The sequence below is a fragment of the Antennarius striatus genome, chromosome 4, assembly GCF_040054535.1.
Source record: "Antennarius striatus isolate MH-2024 chromosome 4, ASM4005453v1, whole genome shotgun sequence".
NCBI lineage: Eukaryota > Metazoa > Chordata > Actinopteri > Lophiiformes > Antennariidae > Antennarius > Antennarius striatus.
Genome location: NC_090779.1, coordinates 22081768 through 22108683, shown reverse-complemented (window position 1 = coordinate 22108683; position 26916 = coordinate 22081768). Strand labels below are relative to the sequence as shown.

Genomic DNA, 26916 nt, shown 5'->3' with positions numbered 1-26916 from the left:
TGAGTCGGTAGGAGGTAGGTAGTCAAGGCAGGCAGGTGGGCTGGAAGGTGATCAGACAACAGGCAGGAGACCGGAACTGGTAACATGGAGAGAACAAAGTTGTCAAAAGTCATGGGTTGAGTTACGAGAGCCACCCTGCTGATACTGACAATCAATACAAACGAACTGGCAATGAATGGTGGGAAGCTGATCCTCATGAAGGTCTGGAGACGATAAACTGTCCGTCATGACTTCTCTCATAAAAACAATGTTCGCTGAAAATTGAGAAAACATAATGCATGTGAGTCATGCATGCTAAATGTCATGGAAGCATCATAGCTTTGGTACAGAAGCCAGATTGTCCTGAAAGCAGGTAAGCACAGGTTTAATTGATAAATTAATTAAAGCTGCATTCAGGTCAGAGTGCTTCTATTTTCAATGTCCATTCCAGGAAATAATTGACTTTAGGTTAGGTTTTGGTTTGGTTAGGAGCCAAAAGCCCTCTGACCTGAATCCATCCGTATTACTGGTGACACCAGTGGAAATGGCTGGTCTGTTTGGTCCATGGGTGTGGATCTCATTGGAGGGATGACATTCATGTATCCCTGCCAAACTCTCAAAACCAAAATATATCCCAACAGTCAGTTATTAAAAAAACTAAACTACACTAAATATAAATGTGGGTTTAGTAGCAGCTGACTCATTTATTTAACACATCACTTTATAATGTAACATCGGTGAAGATGATAAACTGTGGTTACGTTATGTTATGTTATGTTATGTTAGGTTAGGTTAGGTTAGGTTAGGTTAGGTTAGGTTAGGTTAGGTTAGGTTAGTTAGAGTTGGGTTAGGTTGGATTGGGTTGGGTTGGGTTGGGTTTGGTTAGGTAACGCTGTCACTATGTGCCTGCAGATCTGAGTCAATCAGTAAAAAGCCTGACTGTTTGTAATCTAAAAAATTTTTTACAGGTAAAAAGCTTTTAGACGGGCTCTAGAGGATTTAACAGAAAGATTTGTATAAACACTTTCATTAATTCCTATGTGTTTTACAGCTAAATGAATGTATGTCAATATTTTATTTCTCCTTGTCCAGTTGAACATATGCATACAGTAAGTGTTTACTAAGCAGCAGTTGAAATGCTAAAGTCAGTGTTTGGTCTGATAGCAGGCTTGAAATCAGAGGAAGATGGCTGCAATATGAATATTGATTAATAAGACTTTGTCACATTCACATTTTTCTATTTGACATTCCACCAAACAAAAAGCAGGATATTGAAGATCAGGCAGAGACATAGAGGTTGATGCAGATCCACAACTTTCTTTAAAGTATGGGCTCAGGTATTTTTACATTTTAATAATGTAAAATTACTGAAGATACTTGTAGCACCTCCTACAGGCTAAACAAACCTGCAGGACATTATTACGTCAGAGTTAAGGTGAGGTCAGGGTTTAAGCTCTGCTCACACAGCCGCAGTCTAATCTGATTTGCAGCTCCTATAATTAGAGGAGCATTGTGGTTGAAGGAGGACTTGCCTTCTAGCAGGAGAAGTGTAGTCACCCTGTATGAATGAAAGCAAACATAAATCTGTCTCCTATTGTTGGATGATGGCGTTGCTGTGTCCTGGATGAACAGGTGGGACCTCCTGGTTTCCAGGTAGGAGCTGTAGACCCTCAGGCTGGAGCTGACTGCCGTTGCTTAATTGGTCCGACGCGCCTGACCAGCGAGTCTCACTTTTGGTTTCTGCAAACTAGAGAATAAATCTCTACAAAACTAACATGCTCCGAGGTTTTCAGACTGTAGTACCCATAATGCATTTTGGAGCCCAAAGAAAAGTAAGTATAAAGTATGATGCTGCTCAAACTTTGCCTCTGCTCTATCACATCACCAGGATGTTGTGTGTCATTATTGGTAATGTGGGCTAATATTATTAGCGTTTATTGAAAATTGATGTCAAAGAGACTGAAAAAACTTAACATAAATCCTGTTCTCACCTCTCCATGAAATCACATCAAAATGTTTTCAGGATATTCAGTGACAAATCTATAATGAAGTTTGACAAAGAAATTTCGACTCTCCCACAGGTTCCTTAACGCAACATTCTTACAGCTGCTCTGCCATTGGCTATTACCTATTACGTATCTTCCTGGCATCCCATTGGCTAAGAGGGATGCCACTCTGCTCACTTCTGCCCTTAGTCTAGCTTCATGTTAGAGCTTCCACTAATCTTTCGGAAAGAGTAGTGGAAGCTAGACTAAGGGCAGAAGTGAACATTTGTGAGCAGCAGTACGGTTTCATGCCAAAAAAGAGTACTACAGATGCAGTATTTGCTTTGAGGATGTTGATAGAGAAGTACAGAGAAGGCCAGAGGGAGCTGCATTGTTTTTTTGTAGATCTGGAGAAAGCTTACGACAGGGTGTCCAGAGAGGAACTGTGGTATTGTATGAGGAAGTCTGGAGCGCCAGAGAAGTATGTTAGAGTGGTGCAGGACATGTATGAGGAATGTAAGACAGTGGTGAGGTGTGCTGTAGGTGTGACAGAGGAGTTCAAGGTGGAGGTGGGACTGCATCAGGGATCAGCTCTGAGCCCCTTCTTGTTCGCTATGGTGATGGACAGGCTGACAGACAAGGTTAGACAGGAATCTCCATGGACTATGATGTTTGCAGATGACATTCTGATCTGCAGTGATACCAGGGAACAGGTGGAGGAGAAGATAGAGAGGTGGAGGTTTGTCCTGGAAAGGAGAGGAATGAAGGTTAGCCGCAGTAAGACAGAGTACATGTGTGTGAATGAGAGGGACCCAAGTGGAAGAGTGAGGTTACAGGGAGAAGAGATCAAGAAGGTGGAGGATTTTAAGTACTTAGGGTCAACAGTCCAGAGCAATGGAGAGTGTGGAAAAGAGGTGAAGAACGGGTGGAGATAAGTGTCAGTTGTGATGTGTGATAGAAGAGTTCCAGCTAAAATGAAAGGAAAGGTGTACAAAACTGTGGTGAGACCAGCGATGTTGTTTGGTCTAGAGACAGTGTCACTGAAGAAAAGACAGGAGACAGAGCTGGAGGCAGCAGAGATGGGGATGCTGAGGTTCTCTCTGGGAGTGACCAGGAAGGATAGGATCAGGAATGAGTACATTAGAGGGACAGCACATGTTAGAGGGTTTGGAGATAAAGTCAGAGAGGCCAGACTGAGATGGTTTGGACATGTCCAGAGGAGAGATAGTGAATATATTGGTAGAAGGATACTGAGTTTTGAACTGCCAGGCAGGAGGCCTAGAGGAAGACCAAAGAGGAGGTTTATGGATGTAGTGAAAGAGGACATGAAGGTAGTTGGTGTGAGAGAGGAGGATGCAGAAGACAGGGTTAGATGGAGGCAATTGATTCGCTGTGGCGACCCCTGAAGGGAAAAGCCGAAAGGAAAAGAAGAAGATATTCTCCCTGGGAGAGTTGGTATGATTCTGAAATGTGAACAGCTTTCTCTAAAGCCAACGTTGATGATTTGTCCATTGTGGAATACAGTAGAGGTCCTTCCATCTTAAGACAGAAGTTAACAAACACACAAATGAAAGCAGGAATATCATATTTTCTTTGCACACTGCACTGGTGCAGAAATTCTTTTAGCCTTTATGCACACTTGAGAAACCAGTGTAAAGACTGGTTGAGTAAAGTAGATAAACAGTTTATTCTGTAAACATGTAATTAAGATGCTTCTTATTTTCCTGACTGTGTGGCCGGGGTGCTGATCGAGTGGAGTAATGAAGCCTGAGTAATGTCAGAACGTTCTCCTCAGGAGCCACTAAGCGCATCATGAGCATCGCTGCACTGACGGTGAAATGATGCGAGTGATGCGGCTCTAAGTCGCTCCTCTGCAGATGGGTCGAGCAGATTAGTGATGGCATTTTCACGCTTTTTAAAGCATGTTTCATTAAAGTGCTCCATGGCAGGCGAGGTGAGTGCACCTCCTATTCTCCTCCACTGGTAATGATTCTCCAGAGGCTTCTCCTCCCGCCTCCTGAAGTAAGGAGAAACAGCTTGAAAAAGCTCAGATGGCTTTCATCATCGCCAAGTCGAGACCCCAGAAGGCCCGACCAGGAAACGACGCCGAACAGCCTATTTATCACATCACGAAGTTGTGTTAACAATTTGCATTTACAAAGTTGAATATTCAGGCAGCTGCAGCCGCTATCCTCCATGGTCCTGACTCCTCTGTGAAGATTCTCACATGAAAGGAGTGTCGCTTGTTTCCCCAGTAGCTAGTAGATTAGTTTAGCCCGGAGGCTACTGTCCAGAGGTTACTTAAAGACAGTGTGTTTAATTAATTGGAAAACATTCTTTTAATAGTCATTATCTAAGTATGTAATGCACTCTTTGTTATCCGTGCTCAGACATAATTACCACCCATGGGACTCCTCTGCTAAGCACTGGCTGTGAATTTAGACACGCCTTTACATCAGGATTCACCTGCTTACGGTGTTACAGTGGAATATTTACTGGCCTCCACTCAATGGAAATACTGTACTAAGACCCTAAAATATTTTCATTAAATTTAGTCATTTATTTTAGCTTGCTAGCATTTTTAGAAAAGCCAAGTAACCAACTATGACCACAAGACATTTCAGGAGACTGATAAACTACAGTAATGGGCTGTGAATTAAAGGCTGACTTCATCATGCTAACAAGGTGATTTTCAACAGGTGTCTTGTTTGTCATATGTAAAATTTTGTTTTAATAGGTTTGCTCACATAAGTTCAGCCAAATAAATTAAATCAGAAGATTTAGATGAACAATAGCAATACTAACATCCTGTAAAAGTTGTGAAGCCTAATTTCAACATAATAATAATATAAACTTTTAACATATTATGTTTATCATATTAACAATTTATTTAAATTTGCTAGCATGTTAAGTTAGGCCAAATAAGAAGACAGATGAACAATCCTGACGGGAGTTAACATCGAACTAACATGTCAGCAATGTATTTAATAGATATTCACATATTTCTGTCCTAACTTCCTAATTCACAGCTGAATTGTTTGTTAAAAAAATGCTGTCATGTTAAGTCTTTATTGTGTTTGTCTGAGAATGTGGATCAAAATATTTTATTTGTCTCCAGAACTGAACCCTGATGATGGAGGAAGACTTCCTGGTGTTTTCTCCTAACGATGACCATCAACACTCTGAAACTGAAGCAGTACAGGACTCCTCCAGAGACCTGAACCTGGACAGAGAACTCCAGGGCCATTTGGGTCTAGAGGGCCTCAACCAAAAGCAAGGGCAACTAAGTTTTTCCTTTAGTCCTGACCAAGCTCATGTTCAGGATAAAGACTGCACTCTAGAGGAAGTTAAACAAAAATTTTCTCCAGAAGCATACCTGGATCCACTGGAAGGGAAAAGACTAGAGCAGACTCTTTCAGATGAGGGATCTGACGTTTCCGAAGGTGAGTGGAGCCGAAACAGAAGTGAGGATCAAATGTTGTGGATCATAGGACAGGATGTGAGGGTAAAGCTCTTGATGGAAAGGTAGTAAAGATAAACAGCATTGTCTTTGGTATGAAAGCTTATTTATTTAGATGGCTTACAAGAGCTATCACACTTAGCTAACTGAGTAAGCTTGTCTCGCATTGATGAGTGATACAGTTTGTTCAAAATCAAGTGGACAGATTTTTGCAAAAATAATGGTCAGGATAAAAGCATGGATCCAGAAATCATTTTTCATTGATAACAAACTTTTTCATTCTCAACAATATTATCAAAATGGCGGGACAGGTACATTGTGAGGCATCCTGAATTTGGGTTTTGTTTATTTCCTGTTTTATTTTTTAACTGAGTTTAACCTGTTTCCTGTTCCTGTTTCTGTTTCCTTCCCACCTTGTTGACTATATACTGGTTTCACCTTTGTGTGTCCCATCTATCTCTATCCCCAGTGTGTTTAGGGTATGAGACAGATTCCTGTCTTACAGCAGATCTGATTTTAATGTCCTTCTTTGGATGTTCTTGGATTTTTAGTTGTGAATTTCATGATGCCAGAATTTGCCCTATTTTTTGTCTTGTCTCCTTCCTTCCTTCCTTCCTTCCTCCTCCACCAGATGGGAATTTAATTACATACCTGCAATGCAGCTGATCTTATTCCCTGTTTCTTCATGCATTGAACATTGTTCAACATTTTTGCTGATAATAAAAAAACTGATGGATTTGTTTCTGGGGGGGCCCAAAGGGCCAAGGGATTCCTTAATTTTTATTGGGATTTGTATCAGTGGCTTCACCTTCAGAGACTATCTTTATTTCAATTAAATCACCTGTTGTCTGATTCTCTGTTCAGTCTGGCCTCAGCATCAGGACCAAACCGGGCATCACAGACACCCTGGCCTCGACCTGGACCAGGACCAGGACCAGGACCAGAAGCTGTTTTGTATTGTCCCAGATGAGGTTGTGGAGTCAGCTGGAAGAGTCCCAGCCCTGCTAATCACACAGGCAGAGGAGGTGAGTGCACAGAAAGAAAAGCCTGATGGGAAATAATTTGCACATGAGCATCTCATCTATATTCATGGACTTCAACCGCTCCACTTTAACGCCGGCGGTGCCAAATGTCTTGTCTTCCTCAAAGCTTTTGTGTTCAGGTGGAACTTTCTTCTCCATATTTGCTGCGTTTGTTCTTTGTTTAAACGATTCCTCTGATCAGGTTTAAAACGCTGCCGTCCTGACAGCTTTTCTTCATCAATCTTCTTCCTGTTTGTTCAAAACCTCCCCATTTCTCTTATTTTCATACTTTACTCAGGGCTTGTGGATTATTGCTGTAATTATGCATTCAGGCCTCGTTTCCATGCGTCACATCATGGATTTAAGACGTCCAGTGCTTTCAATAATACTCTTGTTCGGCGTGAACTATTTTAAATATTCATATACATTATGTTTTTGAATGATGAGGAGAAATCATCTCGCCTGCTTTCATCACACACATCCTGCTTTTGCTTCTTTTACAGTCAGTTTTTGCTTTAATGCCACATTTTCTAATAAATGACTACAGCTCATGTCATTATTTTTTACACGTAATGACAATCATGGATTATTTGAATTAGAAGTGACTCTATATTACTTGTGAGTAAACAGGATTAACACAAATTATCAAAAAAATTGGTAAAAATTAGTAAAGCTGCTGATTATTGATTGATGATAATCAATAATATTGCTGCTTTTCTCTGATTCATTTATATTAGTGACATGTTTTCATGCCTAACTAGACCGTAAAGCTATTGCTGGTAGAGAGCAGTCAGATTTTTTAGCAACCAATCAAAAGTCAGCTAAGGCCTCTATCCTAAATTAAGCATTTCTGGTTGGATGATGAGCAATCACGTTGCTTGTTGGATGAACCAATCAGAAACAAGCGTTTTGACAGGATGTTGTGGCAGCCAGTTAGAAGAAAATGCAGAAATAAAACAGTAAAAGCAGTAAAATCATCCTCATGGTTCTTCTGCAGGTCTTCATCATCGGGTTCTTCTTCGGGTCTTCAGAGACTCGGCTGAGGCCCATCCCTGTCTTGAAATCCTCCTCCGAGGGTTTAAACCTGACTTTCTCTGGTAGATCCCATTTCTCGCCCTCCTGTGCTCACGCTCAATGATCCGAACCCCCGCAAAATAGGTTTCCTCAGACCCTCTGCGGCACGCGGCGGAGGAGCACTTAAACCAAATTGACTTTACTGATGTGAGTTATGGAGATACTGATATCATGCATAAAGTTATTTACCCCTCAGAAGAATTGGAATGCGTCCTTCCCTCAGACGCTGATAGGGGAACTAATATGAATGCAAATAGGATTAGGCTCCTGCGTTAGCGTCTGATAAACAATTTACAGGCCGAGTGTTCACTGGAGGACACGCTCACCGCTGCATGGAAGCGGGGAGGAGAGGGTGAGGCGGGTTCCTTCAGCACCTTATCGGGGTTAACCCTCCATCATCTGCTGCCCCTCATGCCGACAAAAAGGAGAATCTGGCAGGTGATTGGCTGTCGCTGCAAATATGTGTGGTCCAATGCAATCCACTGTCTGACTGCAATAAAAGCACACATTTTTAGATAGAACTAATGAGTGCTGTCTCGGTTAACATCACTTGTTAAATTCATATAATCATTAAACTTTAATGAGGAATTCATTATTTTCATATTTGTTTCAGCTTTTAGTCTTAGCCTGCTGTACAGTTAGCTAAATCCTAGTTGTGTAGTACTGTTGTCATCTTGTCTTCCTTCAGCGTGTTTAACGTATGTTCTCATCGTCGTGGCGATGGGACACTTTGATGATGCTCACGATGACAGTCAGCTGCACCAATTAGAGCCCTGCTGTCATGCTGAGCTGGGGTCTGTTCTCGTTCTGACAGTCAGACCCCAACACACGTCAGCAGGATCCCAAACGCATCATTTCCTGCTCAGGGCCTCGCTGTGCATCCGGCAGGGATCATGAACCTGCTCATTAAACGTGCATCAAACGAGGATGTTTTATCATCATCCTCATGTTGCCGGTCCCTCATGGCAGTGATGAGGTCGCTGATTAAATTGCAAACAGCAGTAAGACAGCCGACTCTTTGTTTACATGAATCCTTACATAAAGACAAACATGTACACTTGTATAGCGTGTAAAGCTAACCCGATTAATAGCTGTTACGTGTAATTAACATGACGGACGCTGCTGCTTACATTCAGCTACTTTTCACCGTTCTACAATAGAAACAGACAGATTATATTTTTATTGTTTAACTCAGCATCGATGAATTTTATTCTTCGATACATTTAAACAAAAACAGGAAATGAAGAGAAAAATACAGAAAATATTCTAACAAGGTGACATCATTGTCAAAAAAATGTGGACCAATCAGGAGACAGAGTCAACACAAACGTTCATATCATCAGTCAACATTCGCAAATAGTTGTTTATTGACATTGACGTATTGTTTACTTTGAAAAAAAATCCACACTAAAATTAAAGATACACATGAAAACAACAAATAGAATTCAAATATTTATTTCAAGTTATTTATTTAAAGCTACAAAAACTTTAATATTAAAGTGTTTCTAATCATCAATATTAGTTGCCCTTCACTGCATCACTCACCGAACCCAAACCTCTGACATCACTGAAACCCCCAACATTGCCGTCGTTATGAGAGCAGCTTGAACCTGCGGCCTGGGTGTGACGACAACATCTGAATCTAAAGCCGAGCAGGAACCTTTTTTGAAATGCTAAGTAGTGTCATTATTATTTACAGTAAAACTGATGTAGCACTTTGAACAATTAGCTGAAATCAAAATGATGGGTGTGACATGTTTCATCAGACCTGTTCCAGTGTGTCTGTATGTGTGTGTGTGTGTGTGTGTGTGTGTGTGTGTGTGTGTGTGTGTGTCTGGGCCGGTAACATTGTGGTTGTTATAGGACAATAGCAGCTCAGAGACGTAATTAGCTCTCCTGGGACTCCAGTCCTAAACAGTTAAAGGACAATCACAGCTCTGAGATGTTAAACTGCTTCTGCTGATGTTTGCTGCCAACCGGGCCTAATTGTAGTCAACAGGCCGAGGCAGCCACCAGCACAGCTCACATGAAGACGAACGCCGCTTTCAGGGAGGCGGACGGACATTTTGTTGAGCTGTAAACACTCTCTCATATGCTAATCCAGCAGCACCTCGGATCTGTTTGAGGGACAGGAGTGAGGATTGGAAGCGATTCTGGTGGTTTGTGTTGTTTGTGTTGTTGGATTATCACTGCTCCTGGTGGGATGTTTGTTCATCTCCAGGTAACAGTGAGTCTCCTGATGTAAGGTTAAGTCTGGAGATGTCTGAGATGCTTTCACACATTATCAAGGCATGGTTTTCCACTTTTCCCTTGTGTGTTTTCCAGTTTCCAGAACCAGTAGAACCACAGAAACCAGCGGTTCTGGGGATCCCACTGAGCCCCACGGATCCCAGTCTGAGCTCCATCAGTGATGGAGGAGGAGATGCGACCTGCTCCGACCTCCTGTCTCTGAGGAGCGACTCTTTATCGATATCCAGCGACCCGACCACCTACAGGATGGTGAGTGGACAGATCACATCTTCATCTTCACCTTCTTCTTTCTGTCTCATCCATTTAAGAAGGTTTTTTATAAGAAATAACACTTTCATAGCAATCATTGTCATTCTTTTATGCTGATGACACACCGCTGTATGTTACTGTCCCATCATGATTACTGGAATTATTTTAGATCCAGCACATTATTAATATAATCAGGAAGGCTTTTATTATTTAAAAAATCAACAAACATGTATCACATGTCATCTCTTCGCCATGTTCCAACCAAATAAAACCTCTCAGGCAGTGATCACTAAACAGATGTAGAAACACGCTGAGCTAAAGTTAGCAGTGGCAACAGTCTGATTTATGTTTAACCCTGGGGTTAGTGATGTCACATAACAGAACCACCGGCTTGTGAAGCAGGTTCTGTTGGTAGCCTTGGATGTTGGGCGTTCTTGTTTCTCGCCCGTGTCGTTCATTCAGCCTGCTGCTCAACTGTGTGACACAATCTTAGGTGAGAAACTACATTCATGCTGATTCTGAGACGCGCCGTCAAGAATCTGCGAGGGTCTGACCTCCATCTTGTCGAGATGAACCTCCTGAAGCGATACTCCCCTCTTAACAACACATTCGTGTTCCTGCACAGCTATCCAGTTCCCTCATCAGCCAGATAGGCTTTCTTCATGGAGGGGTCACTGAGGGGAACATGGAGCCCGGAGAACGAGCACCAAGGCTGCGGCGTAATCATAATTCCCTTGACCTCCGGCAACCCCCACAAAGCTTCGACAACGGGGGCCGTGCTGTCGAACAGGCGGCCCTTTCAGAGCGCTGCTCGCTCCAAAATGACTTTTTCATTTCTCAAACAATCACACAGCGGCGGCCGTGAATGAGAGGGCAGATTACATAAACCGGGGTTCCCTGGGTGAGATAAGAGCTTTCTGTTCAAAAAGCCCGAGACGAAGACTCAAAGCGTTATCGTCCTCCGCCCTCATTAAATCTCTGCTCCGACTGAAAGCGTGGTTTCAATGCATCCATCAGCAAAACATGACGATTGGAAAATGTCAATTAATATGTTAATGTGCTCAAGATTTCATTACATGAAGAGGAGGTGTGGCCAAACACCTATGGAAAGCTTCGATCTAAAGAATGTCCAAAAGTTTGAAAATCAAACATTATTCACCTCTCATTCAGGTTGGTCCAAAGAATCAATGGATGGAAACCATAATGAGATGAATGCAGCAACGGTGAAGTCACCATTAAATATATTAAAATAATATACCATGAAGTATAAATGAAAACATACTTGAATCAAGTAAATCAAAATTTAATAATGATTTTTTTTTTTACCTCAATGATTTCAAAATTAATATAAATTTTCTCACATTTCAGTCACACAGAATCTTTTTGACAAGTTTTTCTACAAACTGAAAAATATGTTTTAAAAATACGTTTCTGGTGTTTGGTGTTTCATGAAAAAAATACGAGAGGATAGAGACAGCCATTAAATCATCCTCACTTCCTCTGGAAGTTTGAAAATTTTTTGTTTTTGTAATCTATAATCTATGAATTTATCTATGAATTTAATATCCCTCCTCACGACTAAAGTTAGTCCAGTCATTTTTGTGTCATTTGGGAAAATTTGAAAAAGCAAACATATTCCTGAGAATATATCCTGTTCAGAATATTCACATTAGATCTGGATTTTTATTTAACCACACATTAGACCATAAGATCCCTTTTAATTTTTATTTCCTTTGGTAGATTTTCTCGAGATGCCTTCTTTAAATTCCTGGAACTGAATCGTTGTCCGGATCTGCACCAACATTAAATGGATTTACCACATACAAAACTCAGCACCAACCCCTTAGCAACAGTTCATCATATTCAGTTTATCCTCATATTCAGTTTATCCAGCCAGCATACAAAAAAACCAGCAGAATGACTGACCAACAAACCAACCACCAGCCAGCAGTCTGCTTGACTGATCTGTCATATTTTACCAAAGTACAAATCTGCAGTAACTATTTCTCCTTCCTTTTCACCTGCTAACCTAAAACCTTGAGTTCAGTGAAATATGATGATGATGATGATGGTGATGATGGTGATGATGATGATGATGATGATGATGATGATGATGATGATGATGATGATGATGATGAGCTCAAGTTAAGAAAACTCATAAACTCATCAGGAGACTTAAGAGAAAACAACCATGTTCAGCAGTGAAACAACATCAATGCTGTGAATATAAATCACTCACACACACACACACAGATCCATCAGGTGTGTGATATAATATCCTCTTAAGAAATTCCTAATCCTATAACTAAAGCTGAGCTCCACCTTCAGGGGCGGTGGGACGAAGGAGTGTTCAGTAATGAAACTTCGTCATGCGTCAGTGAAGCGGACTCCATCAGTCTTTAATATGTTTCTCTTCGTCTCACTGGACGCTTTAGGAACATTAAATTTTCAGACGGATTCGGCGAGTCGAGACGCGAGGCTGTTTGATTAGAGGAGTGCAATTAAAGGGGAAGTCCTGCCCTCTGGGTTCCTGCCTCATCATCATAATAAATCATTTATGGCTGGAGGTGTTTTCTATGTAAATGACTCTCAATTAACTGAAGACACTTAACTGATACAACATCCTGTAATTATGTGTGTTCAGCGTTATTTATGCCGTGTACCAAAAGAGATGCATTACTAACAGGTTTTGTAGGAAACAAATGATGCTTTGGGTCTCCTGTGGATAATTGGTCACAAGGTATAAATAAAGGCCAATTGTTGGCCGGATGAGGTCTTTCCGCCTGGAAGCTTAAATAGTTTTTTGACCATTGATAGCGCATTGTGACTGTGAAATGCCAAACATTGAGATGTTATGTAGTAAACTATAGGACAAGTTAAATGGAAATGAAACAGAACATTCATGCAAAAGGTTTGCATGTCGAATGGTGATTGAGGAAGCGCGTCAACGCGTCAACTACTCAAGAGCGGTGGAAACCTCAGTGGCTTCAAGGGTAGCTTAGCCTCTAAAGGTTTTATAAGAGTTATTTATTCTAATGTACACTTTTAAACACTTATCATGAGTTCTTCACAGAGTTCTACACTTAACATACTAATGAGTATCATAAAAATAAACCGTCGCCATTGGTCGACGTAGCATGTCATCATCAGTCTCAATTTTCCTGATGAGAAACAAGGAATTCCCTAAACCCGGAGTGGTGGAGTGCGTCCTAAGGTGGGAATCAAGGTGGGAAACCCCAGGTGAACCTCAGGTTTACCTGTTGAAGCTTCAGGACGATGGAAACACAAACGTATGGAAAAGTGTTTCAGAGCACCATTTTTTCAGTCGGACATCTGAATGTCAGGCTCCGGTTCTATTTCTTTTCCAGGTTCTTTTCAGGTTCTTGACGTTCCTCTGAGGTAGACTTGCTGAAGCACCACCATGATCCTATTCTACTGATCTTGGAATGTTTTAGTCCTTTAGAGTCCAGCCACTTTTGTGAATCCATTGAGTGTGACTGATTGAGCGGCACATTCGGATTGCCATTTGTCAGGTTTTGGCTTGATTGATTGGAGATTAGAAGCGGGTGTGAACAGGACCACATCGTCTAAATGTAGACTACATTCATCAGGCTCATGAACACAACCGTTTTCCTTCAGCGGTTTAGATTCTAGCTGTGCATGAACAAACCCTCGGGGATCGTCATCTTTTTACTTTAATCATCCTTTTTCTGAACTCTTCTAATGATCCTGATGAAAACAGCTTCATTTATTTGATGAAGGAACTTCGGAGGCTGCTGATAAAGTTAACATGACATGTTTTTCTTTTTGGGGGGGGGGGGGGCAGAATGAAAAATTACAAGGATTTCTATTAATTCTGTCTTTTATCATGAAGAAAAAGTGACAAAGAGAAAATCAACAACTGCAGACATTTGAGCTCTAAAAGGTTAATTTAACCGGAATGAAAATGTCAACAGACAAAGTTGCCGTCATTCACCGTCTTCTCCTCTTTTTAATCCTGCGTCTCCTCTTTCCTCGATGGGCCTTTTAAACTCCCCCTCCAACCCTCACCCCTCTCTCTTTTCACCCATCTCTTCTAACTGATCGCCCACTGCAGGATTTCACCGTCTGACGGAGCGGATTGTAAACGCCACCAATTAGGACGAGCAATTGGCAAACAAAAGGGCCTCTCCTAAATGGTGATGAGAGGCGGGAGGAGATACTCCCGCCTCTGTAGCTGTCAGAGGATCTGTGGGGGAGGAGGGCCGGGTGAGAGAGAGAAGGGCGGCCATGTTTTGACAGGATGAATAGACGGAGGAGTGGAAGTGTCTGGGAAAGGCTTTTATTATGCTAACGGACAGACGCTTTGTTCCGGCGTAAACGGGAGCCCATTCACGCCCCCTCATCGCAGAATGAGTTGATTTTATTATGTTGTTGCCTCCTTATGGAGCTGTGAAAGGCTGCAGGATGGAGGGGTGAGGGTGAGGGCGAGGGGGAGACGGTGAGGTCGCTCTGAGTGGAGGGTTCCAGATTGCATTGGTTTAAATGTCCCGCTGTGGGCGACGACCTCTTCCATGATATATAGAGACGTTTTTGTATTTTTTCAGCTCCCCGGTTAAGTCTTCACACTGAGGGCCACTTTTAATCACGTTTTTATGCTAAGCAACATGGACCCAAAGAGGGGCAGGTCCAAATTTGTTTTTTTAGAGATGGTTTTGTAGGTGATTTTGTGAATTAGTGCATCGTTCCTGATCCAAAGCATGTTAAACATTTACACTGCTAATCTTCGGCACATTTGTATAGATGCTGAACATTTTTCTGTCACCTTGCTCACAAACAAACACAATGAAAATATAACCTCTGCATTGAAAACCTAAAGACTTTCACTCGTTTCTCAATGTAAATAAACCTGCTGGAACATTTAGAGACAACCTATGAAAGTGATCAATAATAGATCCGGTTTTAATAAGTTGTCCAAATATTATCATTTCAAACATTGAATACTGCCTTTATCATTTCTGTGTTTTCTTACCTGTATTTCACCTCCACAGCAAACTGTAGTCATTTAGAGGAACACCAGTGTGTTAGATTACTAATGAGACGAGATGAAGAGCCTCCTCCTCGTCTTCCTCTCTCCTGGGATTCATGTTCCCTCCTCACAAACACAGCAGCGCTCATCTCTCTGCAGCAAACGTCCATCATAGCACCAGGACGTCGGTCCTGCTGTGCCGGGCAGACGCCAGTGGAAACAGGCCTGTATCGAGTGGCGTTTTACTCATGATTACCCATGATTCTTGTTTACATACTGTCTATTTATGAGGCATTCCGCACAAAGGCAGACGTGGGTAAAATAGGAATGCTTTTAAGTTTACTTACCGGGATCTCTAAATGTTTACACATCAACGTCCGGCTTAAATAGGAACAAACACATTAAGAGTGAGAAGCGTGTTTAATGCAAGTATCGACACTGTTGTACAAAAACAGCTGTAGTTACTGGTTATAGCAGATTAAGATGTTATAGGTTTGCGGTAAAATGCACAAATTTGAATCTGGAAAACAAGAAACAACAATAAATATAATATCTCCAACAAAGACATCCTGTACTTAATTCTTGCAGCTTTTAAGTGTGTCACCAAAATTTCTGCATCATAACATTTGGTTCAACACTGGTGACCTCTACCAACCAAATGCTATGTTCTGACACACGACTGTTACGCACTGAAAAATACTAAACCAATAAGGTCTGTGCCACCTTAAACTTTGATAAGACAGTACTGGACTTTATTGATTCTGAGGGATTGAGATGTGATGATGGTGTCCCTGGTGATGCTGTCTTTGCATTGAGAAATCCCATTGTTGCGTCCAGAGTGGTACTGCTCCGACAAAACAGCGAGCATCGGGACTGCAGTGACTCCCAATTGATATTTTTGTGAGTTTTCCCCTTCCTCCAGGCACCACTCCAAACCAAAGGTATCAAAACTTTCTCAACATACAACAGGCCAGTAATGATGTCATACTCCAACTTCTGATTGGCTACCATGGCTGTATGGGATCAAATTATATCGCAGTCTGCTGGTGTGGCGTGTACTGTTCGGCGTTTCCACTACATTTCTGTGGATTTTTTTGTGTACTGAGATAGTCTTCATACGAATATTTGTGGGGGGTTTTGTTCATTTCTTTAACGCAGGAAGGAACAAAATACCTGGTCACAATTTTCTTAGGTGAGACAGAGCACTGAGGTACTTTTGACAGTTAATCAGCAAATTGATCAGCATGTTTCCCATTAGTGTAGAAGATGGTGTCATCTGCATACACAGAGATCTCCACACCCTCACACAAATCGGAAATAATTTACAGTGAACACGGGTCCTCAGACGGAGCCTTGTGCCACTCCTAAAACTCTAAATCTGAGTAATTCTTTGTTGTGAAGGCTAGCTTTAATGACACAAGGAAGATAATTTATTATCTTCAATGAGGAGACCACACTTCTTCTGAAATGACACAAAACATTGGTTTTGGTTTCACTACATTTTTACTGAAATGTTAATGAGGGCTGAATAAAATACAGTAATCTTTAATGCAAAAAGAATTAAATGCACAGACTACACTAAAAAAGGATCATGTGACTATAATTAAAACTGAAGCAACCATTTGACTCAGGACTATAAGACTAAATAAAAATCGGTGACCATTTTAACATACATCATATCATTCTGAATCAATTTTTTTCTTTCAAATAAGTAAATAAACATTCATTTACCCATTGCAATTTTGATACAGGAGTAAAATTTGGGATTTTATAGCATTAAGCCGCAAAGTAAAAAATGTGGACCTCCGATGTCAGAAAGGGGAGAATAACCTGAGGGATCGGAGGTGATGGGACTCCAGAAGATGAATATTAACACCTGTTTTAGATTTCTTCTCTAAACGCATCACATGTTCACTTTTCTGCATGTCAGCTTGTTACAAATAACAAGATGCTAACAGAGATTTCAAAATGCTGGAATCAGAGACAATAGCTCAAAAGAAAACATGAGACAATTTATTCATGTGCAAGAAATGAAGGAAGAAATCAGGTAATTGAATGGAGCTCATTAACAAGTTGAGAAAGGACCTCCAGTCCACTGCTAAAGAAAGACATCGGATGGATGAAAGTGAATCGTCCTCTCTGAAGTGTGTTTTACTGAGCCTTTGAGAGTCATAACTGACTTTTTAGTGATTTAATGGATTCGTTAGATTTTCTCCTTTACTGCTCCTTTGGGGAGGTTCACTCTCAGTCTGCAGGATCTTATATAATTACTTGCTCTGCACACAATTACACAACAAATCCATTTCTGGCCTAAATAATCCCTGAGATGATAATTAATGCATCTCCTGTTCCCAAACCTTCTGATCAGAAGGAAACATCGATTCCAGCTGATCTGATTTTATTAAGATACCTAGATCAGAGGCTGAGCTGCCGAGGCAGAGAAGCAGGAAATATCAGCAAGTCAAAATCGTTACTGAAAAGCATTGCAAAATTTTAAGGAAAATCTTCAGTATTTCAAAATAAACCTGAATATCAAAAGAAAATTATATATCAGAAACCAGAATGCTGAGCAGATAAGGAGTCTCAAAAAGTATCACAGCATACAATGACATGAATATTTACAGTAAAGACAAAAATGCATTAATTGGATTATTAAATAGAAGTTTGATGACAAAGCAGAACAGACTAAGAATACTGTATGTTCTTTTATGTTTATTTGCTGTTTGTTCACTATTTTTTTTACTCATATCCACTTAAATTCTTTATTTATAGTCTGTTATTTTATATATTTATATTTTATATATTTATGTTTATATTAAGTTCTGTTTATATTCTATTTATATGTACATTTAAGTTCTCTCAATGTAGTTTTTAATATATATGTTTATTGTACTAATAATGAAACCAAAAATTATTAATATTCTATGTACTGGGTATAAATGTCAGATTCTCATACTGCAGTAAAGACGCTATGTTTTTGTTTAATCTTGTTAACTTGGGATGTATCCTCCTGTGCTTGTTTGTTTGTTTGTTTGTTTGCTTGTTTGTTTGTTTGTTTGTTTGTCTGCTTGTTTGTTTGTTTGTTGTAAACAGCTTAACTGTGACGGAAGGTCGTAACCGTGTGTTGAGGAGGAACCAGAGTTTAGTTTCACGTCGTCTTTACCTCTAAAATATGATCTCACCAAACTTCAGTAAATTGATTATTAATTAAAGAGCTACCATTCAGGACTTTTACATTTATTTACTGAAGTTGCCAGATTTCCATGATGGCAGCCAGACTAATAAGACAGATGTATTTGTGTTTGTTCTTATTGTTGATTGGGGTTTTTTTCTGTTGCAGAGTGAGGATGATGACAGAACCAGTGTCACAGCTTCCTCTGTCATGGTGAGTTCCTTTCAGCGCCAGTGTGTGTGTGTGTGTGTGTGTGTGTGTGTGTGTGTGTGTGTGTGTGTGTGTGTGTGTGTGTGTGTGTGTGTGTGTGTGTGTGTGTGTGTGTGTGTGTGTGTGTGTGTGTGTGTGTGTGTGTCCCACATACCTATAATCACCACTGTCAAGATAGGACATAGCGCTGGTGTATCATTGGTTGTGAAGCCTCTGACTCGAACCAACAGGAGAATCCGGGTTCAGACTGAAGCTGAAATGTCACATGGTTCTTTTAACATTGATTATTGAATAATCGGATGAAGCGCAATAGATTAATTATTTGAGTTCTACAGGAAATAGTCAGACTATGAGCTCCAGAAACCAGAGAACAAGCTGAAACCAGTGACTGTAACATTTTTCAGAATCAGCCATTATTCCACCCTTGTTCTGTTTGCATGCACGTACATACGTGTCATGTTACAAATATTCTTCTCCTGATCATCAAAGGGGAAAAATATGAACAGAATAGAAAATACATTTGATAAGAGTTAAAAAATTATAGGTTAGCACTTTAGCATAGTGGGTAGCCCTGTCACAGCAATAAGGTTCAGCTCCTTACTCTGTGGCGTTTGTATGTTTTCCCCATGGCTGTGTGGATTCTATAGTTAACCTAATATTTTTATTCTTCGATATTGAACCTACTATATTTAACCTGTTCTCTTTAATTGTCTACATTTACCCATCTAAATTTAACCTTATAATTTTAAGCCTCTATAGTTACTGTATTTCTCTGAAGTAATAAAGGAGTTGAACAGACACAACAGCCGATATAAAACATTCTAAGTGTCGTCTTCAGTGTAACCTCTGATGACAATTTGACGCCGCGTGAAGCGGCCACACGCCGCCGCCCCTCTGGAGCGTGTTTGGCGTCCTCTCAGCTCTGTGGCTCTTGTCAGTCTGAAGGACGGCCCCCCTCTGTGAGGGCTACTGGCTCCATAATTATCACGGAGGTATCAGGTAAACAGTGAGGACGGCCTGGCAGGCCTCTGATTAAAGGCCTGCTGGTGCTTCACAGCACCCTGCCAGCCAATAAACACCACTAATGGCCTGGGGACTCCGCCCTGCAGCACAAAGGCCCCCGTCACTCCTGGAGGACAACAAGGACACCAGTAAATGTTGGAAAAATATTAGCACATACATGAAAGGAAAATCTATTTTCATAGTATGTCGTCTCAAAGGCTCCAAATGTAGATTCAGTGTGTCGGATTCAATCAGAATCAGAATACTTTATTTATAATACTATAGTCCTGCAGCAGTTCTGCATGCAGCCGGTTCACAGAACTACAGTTCTCCTCTAGTACGCTCATAAACGAGTCCTCAATGATAAGATAAGATAAGCTTTATTTGTCCCACAGTGGGGAAATTTGTGAGTGGAATGAGTGGAATTTAATGGCTAAATTAATTACTTGAAGACAAAAAGGTCTAAATGTAGTCCTGTTTACAGTTCCTGTAAATATAATATTGATTATACATGAGAAGTAAAAAGAAAACATAACAATCCTTTTTTCATTTTTCTTACAAGGATGGTGATTCAGTCCTTAAACTGCTATCTAATGACTGCTGACTGGTCGGTCTATCAGAGTCTACAGATGGTTCACATGAATCCTCATCAATCTTTAAATGATCATGAGGATCATCATCTCTGACAGCCTGACGTAGATCTGGTTCCTGTAGATCTGGTTCATGCGGACCTGGTTCCTGCAGATCAGGTTCCTGTAGATCTAGTTCATTCAGAAGTTGTTCCTGTAGACCTGGTTCATATGAGTACTATAACCCTGTTTTAATAGAGTGAACAAACAATGCTATTACTTAAATAACCAAGTGAAGTATTTCACAACAGCTGAAGCAGAAAAAAAACTCCTCTACTGACAGATTGATTCAACCCACATCATTTAATTCTGGGCTTCAGCTCCGTAGAGCTCCATTCATTCATGTTTGATGATATTGTGAACGTCCTGAGAGAGAGACAGAGACAGGGGACCTGTTTAAGCTGCTGATAACATTTACTAAGACATTGGCCAATCAGCTGCTTTTTAACATCCAGAACTCCCCTCCTCCCCCACCACCACTACCATCCCTACCCCCAGTCTCTATTCCACAGGGTGCAGCTGGACCCTCTGGAGAAGGACTGGTGGAGGAGTTCGGCTCTGGGAAACGTAGGCGCTCAGCGTCAGCTGCTTTCTCAGGAGTCCAGCCTGGTGGTGAAGAAGGTAGTTAAACACTTACACAGTATTTATGTAGTGTAATTTATATATAAGACCTATAGAACTATCTACTACTATATATACATATAGGTGACTCAGTCACATGATCAGAGGGAGGCTACATGCTGTCACCTAGTATCTCTTAAAATGATGTCATGATGAGAGGTACACAACAGCAAATAAAAGTTGTAAATATCTGTTCTTTTCTTGTTTTTCAAATGACAGGATTTCATCACCGTAAGTTTAACATGATGCATCCATCCATCCATCCATCCATCCATCCATCCATCCCAGTCAGTCTGTTCATCATTTTTATTTTTTTATTTATGAATTTATTTTTCAACCTTAAAAATATTTTCAGAGTAAACATTTATTTATGCTGGCTGTATTTTACTATAATGAAGCTGGAACCTAGTACCTATGAGGCCCAGGAACATGAATGACAAAATCATCTCAGAGGGTTGGACAGTCTGTAAACACTGAGCTGATGTTTGTTAGTCTTTTTTTTTTCCTATTCTGTTTATTCTGCTATTTATTCTATAAACCAGTTATAATTTATTCTACAAAACAGTTATAATTTTCATAATAGGACCCAATATGAAAGTCATAATAGGTCCTATAATAAATTTTTTTTTAGGTCTTCACTTATTGGTCCTCCCTAACCAGACCAACTCCTAGAATCTGGAAAACAAACGCTCCCTGCATCAAAAAATATTTGGCATGAATGACATAAATTAGAAAAAGCATTATATGGAACCTTTAAATGTTGTTGTTCATAGTTGCATTTAATGTCTCACACAGTCCGGGTGAAAACCTCCAGTCGGCACAAGTCTGTGTTACATCTGTCCACAGCGGTGGGTCAGTGAATGCATCATCAGTGAAACTGCTTGGACGCATTAGGTAGAAAAATGGCTTAATTAAACAAAACTCTCTGTGAGCCGTAAACTAGGCAGTAATCTGCTTATTGAAATTAATTGGGGGGGGGGGGTTTGTAATGATCCTATCAGTTTGGATAAGAACAATCAGACAGCAGGTGAAGATGATGATCAGATAAGTGGTAAAACCATCAGGACGTCCTCCAAACCTTCCTTTACTTCAGCACTGCATGAGGTAGAAGTACCTAAAAGTACTTAAAGTAAAGGTACTGAGTGCAGTAGTCCCCTTTGCCTGCAGCAGTCCCCTGTGCCTGCAGTACGATTTCACCTGATACTTGCAGATACAGGCAGGAGCAGGATTCGGTCATGTTATTGTGATAATTTATTGGGCTTCTATACAGTCAGATAAAAGAATTAATTGTTCAGTAGATCACTTCCTATCAATCAATGGGTTCAGTTGCAAAACTAAGCTGTTGTGTGGTTTAATTCAGGACACTTTGAGCTTTAGTTGGTGTATTTTTAGAGCCGGTGAAGGTAAAACTTTCATCATCTTAACTCTTAACAGTTAGACTCTTTTATTGTTTAAAACTAATAAAAACATGCCTGTGAGGCCTACTGCTGGGTCACATGTTTCTTCATTACCATAAATACACATTCTGAACCTGCTGCCACAAATGTGGATTCATCCGCCACTGAAAATAGTCCCCAAAGAACCTTGTATTTGTGAGTCATTTTGAAAGGAATAACAAAATCACACTGTCAGGTTATTGTGACCTGATTCTTCTGCTGCTCTGAAAGGAGCTGATATGAAGTTTTAAAATTCATTTTTGTTTTTCTGTTTCCAACTCTCTCCCATCTCCCGACGACCCGGTATGATGTAAACGCGCCAAACACAAAGGGGGTAAGTTGTCTTTTCCTCTCGATGCGTTAACACTAATCATCTAAACACAGGCAAACAACCAGGACTCAACAGCTCACTTACTTCTGCCTCAATTAGCTTAGCATTGATATCACAGACAGCAGCTTCCTCACCTCTGCCTCGCTGTCTTCGTACAGTTTGAAGGAGTCGGATGTCTGCAGTCTCTTTGAAGCGAGGTGGTGGTGGGGTGGGGATGTTAATACAAAATGCACTTCATGTAAATGGATTCACATGGACGTCCAATTTCCTGGCATGTTTGTGTGCCAGCCCAACAAAAAGGCAGTTTTGCTTTGCGAGGCGTGTAGTCCTGTCTTCAAACAGGCTGACAGCTCTGTGCAGCCAAACACCTGACATGATGCTAAACACTGTCCTACATACACAAACAGCTCCTCCTCACTACGGGGTATTTTTATCATCCCTACTCTGCAGGCTTCTGCTGTCAGGTTAATATTAGCAGCACCGATGGATCACTGAATGGAGGGACCAGTCAGACACGGGGCCCCTTCACCGGGGGCCCTCTGGTTCCTCTGCTGGTTGGCCAGTCAGGCAAAGACTGCACAGAGTAAAACAAGCAGAAAGAAGCCGTAAACAACCACAAACAGACCCACTACTGGAAAGAAACTCACAACTATAAACAAGTAAACAAACACACAACTACAAACAAAAAAACATTCACAAAAAAAGTAAACACAAAAGTACCACTTGAAGGAAACAAACAATATCATACTAAAACAACCAGAAACAAACACTAAACTACTAACAGACTGTAAACAGCCACAAGGAAACAGTAAACAACCACAAACAACACAAAACTAGAAAAAAACCCACATGACAACAAGCAAACAATTGACAACCACATAAAAACAGTAAAAATAAACCAGACACAAAAACTACAAAAACCTAACCACGACTACAAACAGTAAACAATCATATAGAAATGGTAAACAACCAAAAACATGCACAAAACAGGGAAGCAGTAAACAACCACAAATGACACAAAGCTACAAAAAAACAAAACAAAACAGGAAACAGCCACACGGAAACATAAACAACCACAAACAGACACGAAACAACCTCTACAAGGAAACAGTAACCAATGTCGGACATTGAAACAACCAGACACAAAACTACAAAGAAACATTAAACAACCACAGACTGACACAACACAACCGCAAACAGACAATAGCAACCCCTTTGCAGTTGTTTGACATCCTTAGTGGTTGTTGTGTGTCTGTTAGGTGCTTCGTTCCTGTGCAGAGGCCTTTTGGGGGCATTTCCATGTCGGTGCCTGGGGGCCCGGTGTCTCCTGATTAGTGGCTGGACGCTGCAGAAGGATGTAGAATTCATGCTCATTAGGGTCTGGTGTGATTTCAGCAGCCCAGCAGCTCAGACAATGGCATGTGTAATGATATTGTAATTACATGGTAATTAATATTTGAGCAAACAGTGGACCTGGAGGGAAGCTGCCCGGCGCGGCACCAGATGGGAGGGACTGATCATCACGCTATCAGCCTGGAGATCTTTCATTCACTTCAGCGTTTCAGTCGCTGTCTCCTCTTCCTCCTTTTACTCTTATCTTTCTTGAAGACCTGATTTCACAGCTTTGTGGTGAAGAACTGCAAATTAGTCAACAGGGAATGAAGTATGATTCTCCTAATTTAGGCAGCTCACCCAGTAAGGAGTCTGTCAGTGTTTGCAGATCCATCTTTGATTTTCTTTATTCTCTCACAGGAGCTCTGGGATCCGTGTCCTCGAGTCGCAGCATATGTTCTTCAGATTCATTGCTGAATCAAAGCGTGATTCTACACCCAGTGAAAGAGACGCCGTTTCAAACGGGCACATATGGTCGAACTGTTGCAGACTGGCTTTGAAAACTCCCTGCCGGTGTCAGAAGTAGAATTTCACACAGCATTATGAGGCTCTAAGCTTCCTATTCAAGAGCTTTTCCAAAAGGAGCCCTCCATATGGCCTCGCCTAGCATGCTGCCTCGCTGCTGTGAGCACCCCCCCCCCCTCCCATTAGCTGCATGGACCTCCCCATGCAGAAATAACAACATCAATAGTGTAACCCTTGCACCACTTGAGAGTATTACACTCCTTTTCATGCTTCACTTGATCAAAACGGAAGGAGTGAAATTTATGCCTTTTTGATGTGCTTTTTCCTGCTGCTTTCAGAAGAGCAGCGGTGCTCATTCAGTCGCCGCACGACCAGGGAAGGGCCAACAGATGCCCGCCACATTGAGGCGGACTGTTGGACAGCGGTCTCCGGTTTGTGCCGGGTCACCGTCGACGCTCCTGTGAGGAGACGACAGCTTTGAGTCTATGATGGAAGCCGAGGTTTCTGCCTCTAAACGAAGCTCTGAGCCGTTTGTTCAGCGGTTGTTAAAGAATCGAAGCAATTATCCTCATGTTTAAACTGTTATTATTCACCTTATTCACTGGAAACACTCGTCATGCTAAAACAAAATTTCTGTCAGTTTATGTGAGAAAACAGATTTCACGCCGGCGTTCGTGTTAAAGGGGCCATCTGTTTACCTCTCACTACATAAAGTTTGTGCCCTGTGTGACCATAGTCAATGCTACTAGTTAATAAGTCACAATGGAATACGTCAAGTTAGGTAGACAATGAAAACATGTCATCTTGATCAGAAGTTAGTTATAGAAATATAGATGGCGCTAAGAAAGAAAACGTCTATAACTGCTGTTTTTTCCCTTCCTGCTTATTGCATTGCAAACATAAAACTTGTCTCTACTGTGTCATGAGGTTTCACCTCCAACTGCAGCATGTCTTGTTTAATATCATATAGATTTCCTCAATTAAACATATTTATTGATGTGATTTTAAAGATAATACCAAAAAATCTGCCATATATAAAACATGCTATACTTTGTTTTCAACATTTGTTTAACAGAACGATTAATGTCTGGTTTTTTTCTTCTGTTTTTTCATCTTTCTTCCTTCCATTGGACACATGAAGTTTGTGAGTTCAAGTTTCACTCTGTAGTCGTCTTCATAGTGGTTTTTACCACAGAATTTTGTTGGTCCTTGTGTTAGCGATGCCTGTTAGCAGTGCCTGTCTACCTGAGGGACAGGTGTGTGGTCCCTGGTGGAACTGCTGCCTCCTCCATCTCCCAGTCCTTTGTCCCATCAACAACTCCATGTGATAGCATAGAAGCAGTCAGTCATGATTGAGAAAGAGAACGAGGAAGGCTGCTCCTCATCCGTGTTTGTTTGCTCTTGTAATGCAACCAATCAGCTTAACTTCATCAATTATTTAAATCTGACAGAAGACAGTATCTAATGTCAATGAATGTTTTGTGTTCCTCTACACTCAGTCCAGGTTCACACAGTGAAACAATCCAGATTCATAAAATTAAACAGATAGGAGTAAAACAGATGCCCTCCTGATGATGACATCCAATGTAGGATGAGGCAGCTCTGTCCTCCATCTGAAGATCACTTCTCAGATGTTTGAACGATGACAAGCAGAAGGTTTTTTTCTCCTCTGAGATGCGAAAAAGAAATACAGGAAGGATCAATAGATTCACTGATAGAATCTTGACCGTTTAATGCAACGCCTTATGCAAAAATTCCTTAATCATCTCCTCATCTCACATTGACGAGATGGAGGGTCATGATAAATCATCACTGCTGTTAACACCGAGCTAAAGCTAATGCTAAAGAAGCAAACACATTTCTATCCAGCACTGATGATGTCATTAGCCTGTAGAAGATCCCAGTTTCACCATTACAGCACGACAAACTCCTCAGGAGATCACGTGACACAGAATACCTTCACTGGAAACTTTCATCTTCTACTGAAGAAGCTCTTCATCGCACCTTCAAATGATGATGAGGAGGAGGAATGAAAATTAACATTTGTGTTTACAGACGGCTCTTCACTGGGCGGCCAAGCAGGGTCGACAGGAGGTGGTGGATATGATGCTCCATGCTGGAGCTGATGTCAATGCCAGATCGGTAAGGTGTGTGTGTGTGTGTGTGTGTGTGTGTGTGTGTGTGTGTGTGTGTGTGTGTGTGTGTGTGTGTGTGTGTGTGTGTGTGTGTGTGTGTGTGTGTGTGTGTGTGTGTGTGTGTGTGTGTGTGTGTGTGTGTGTGTGTGTGTGTGCGTGAGTGCGTGCGTGCCTGTGTATCTGATCAACGACTCAACTCTGAGCTCCTCACCTGACACTTTACCGTTCAGCACCTATGAAGCCCCTCCCCTGCTATGCCTCAGTTTGCCCAAACTGAACTCTAAAGGGACTGAGCAACGGCGCTCTGGGGCATTACTTACAGAGCATTTAACATTCTGCAATCAGAGGAAGCGTTGGTGTCTAGTGTGACGTCTAATGTGTAAACACCATCACACAACACACTCACTGCCACGGCCTCTAGGGGCTTTTTAATTATCCCATTATATCAGCCCTGCTCTCATTTAACCCTGAGGTTACGTACAATGAACTCCTCAGA

General features: G+C 41.2%; 1 protein-coding gene across 1 annotated transcript; it reads left to right on the top strand.

Annotated features, from left to right (window-relative positions):
• Positions 1-1486: 1486 nt before the first annotated feature.
• LOC137594573 (uncharacterized) lies at positions 1487-20949 on the top strand. The gene is made up of 7 exons (XM_068314156.1): positions 1487-1811; positions 5083-5407; positions 6289-6449; positions 9846-10019; positions 18368-18412; positions 20539-20661; positions 20881-20949. The coding sequence occupies exons 2-7, from the start codon at positions 5095-5097 to the stop codon at positions 20905-20907; spliced, it is 843 nt and encodes a 280-aa protein (XP_068170257.1). The 5' UTR covers positions 1487-1811; positions 5083-5094; the 3' UTR covers positions 20908-20949.
• The last annotated feature ends 5967 nt before the right edge of the window (positions 20950-26916 follow it).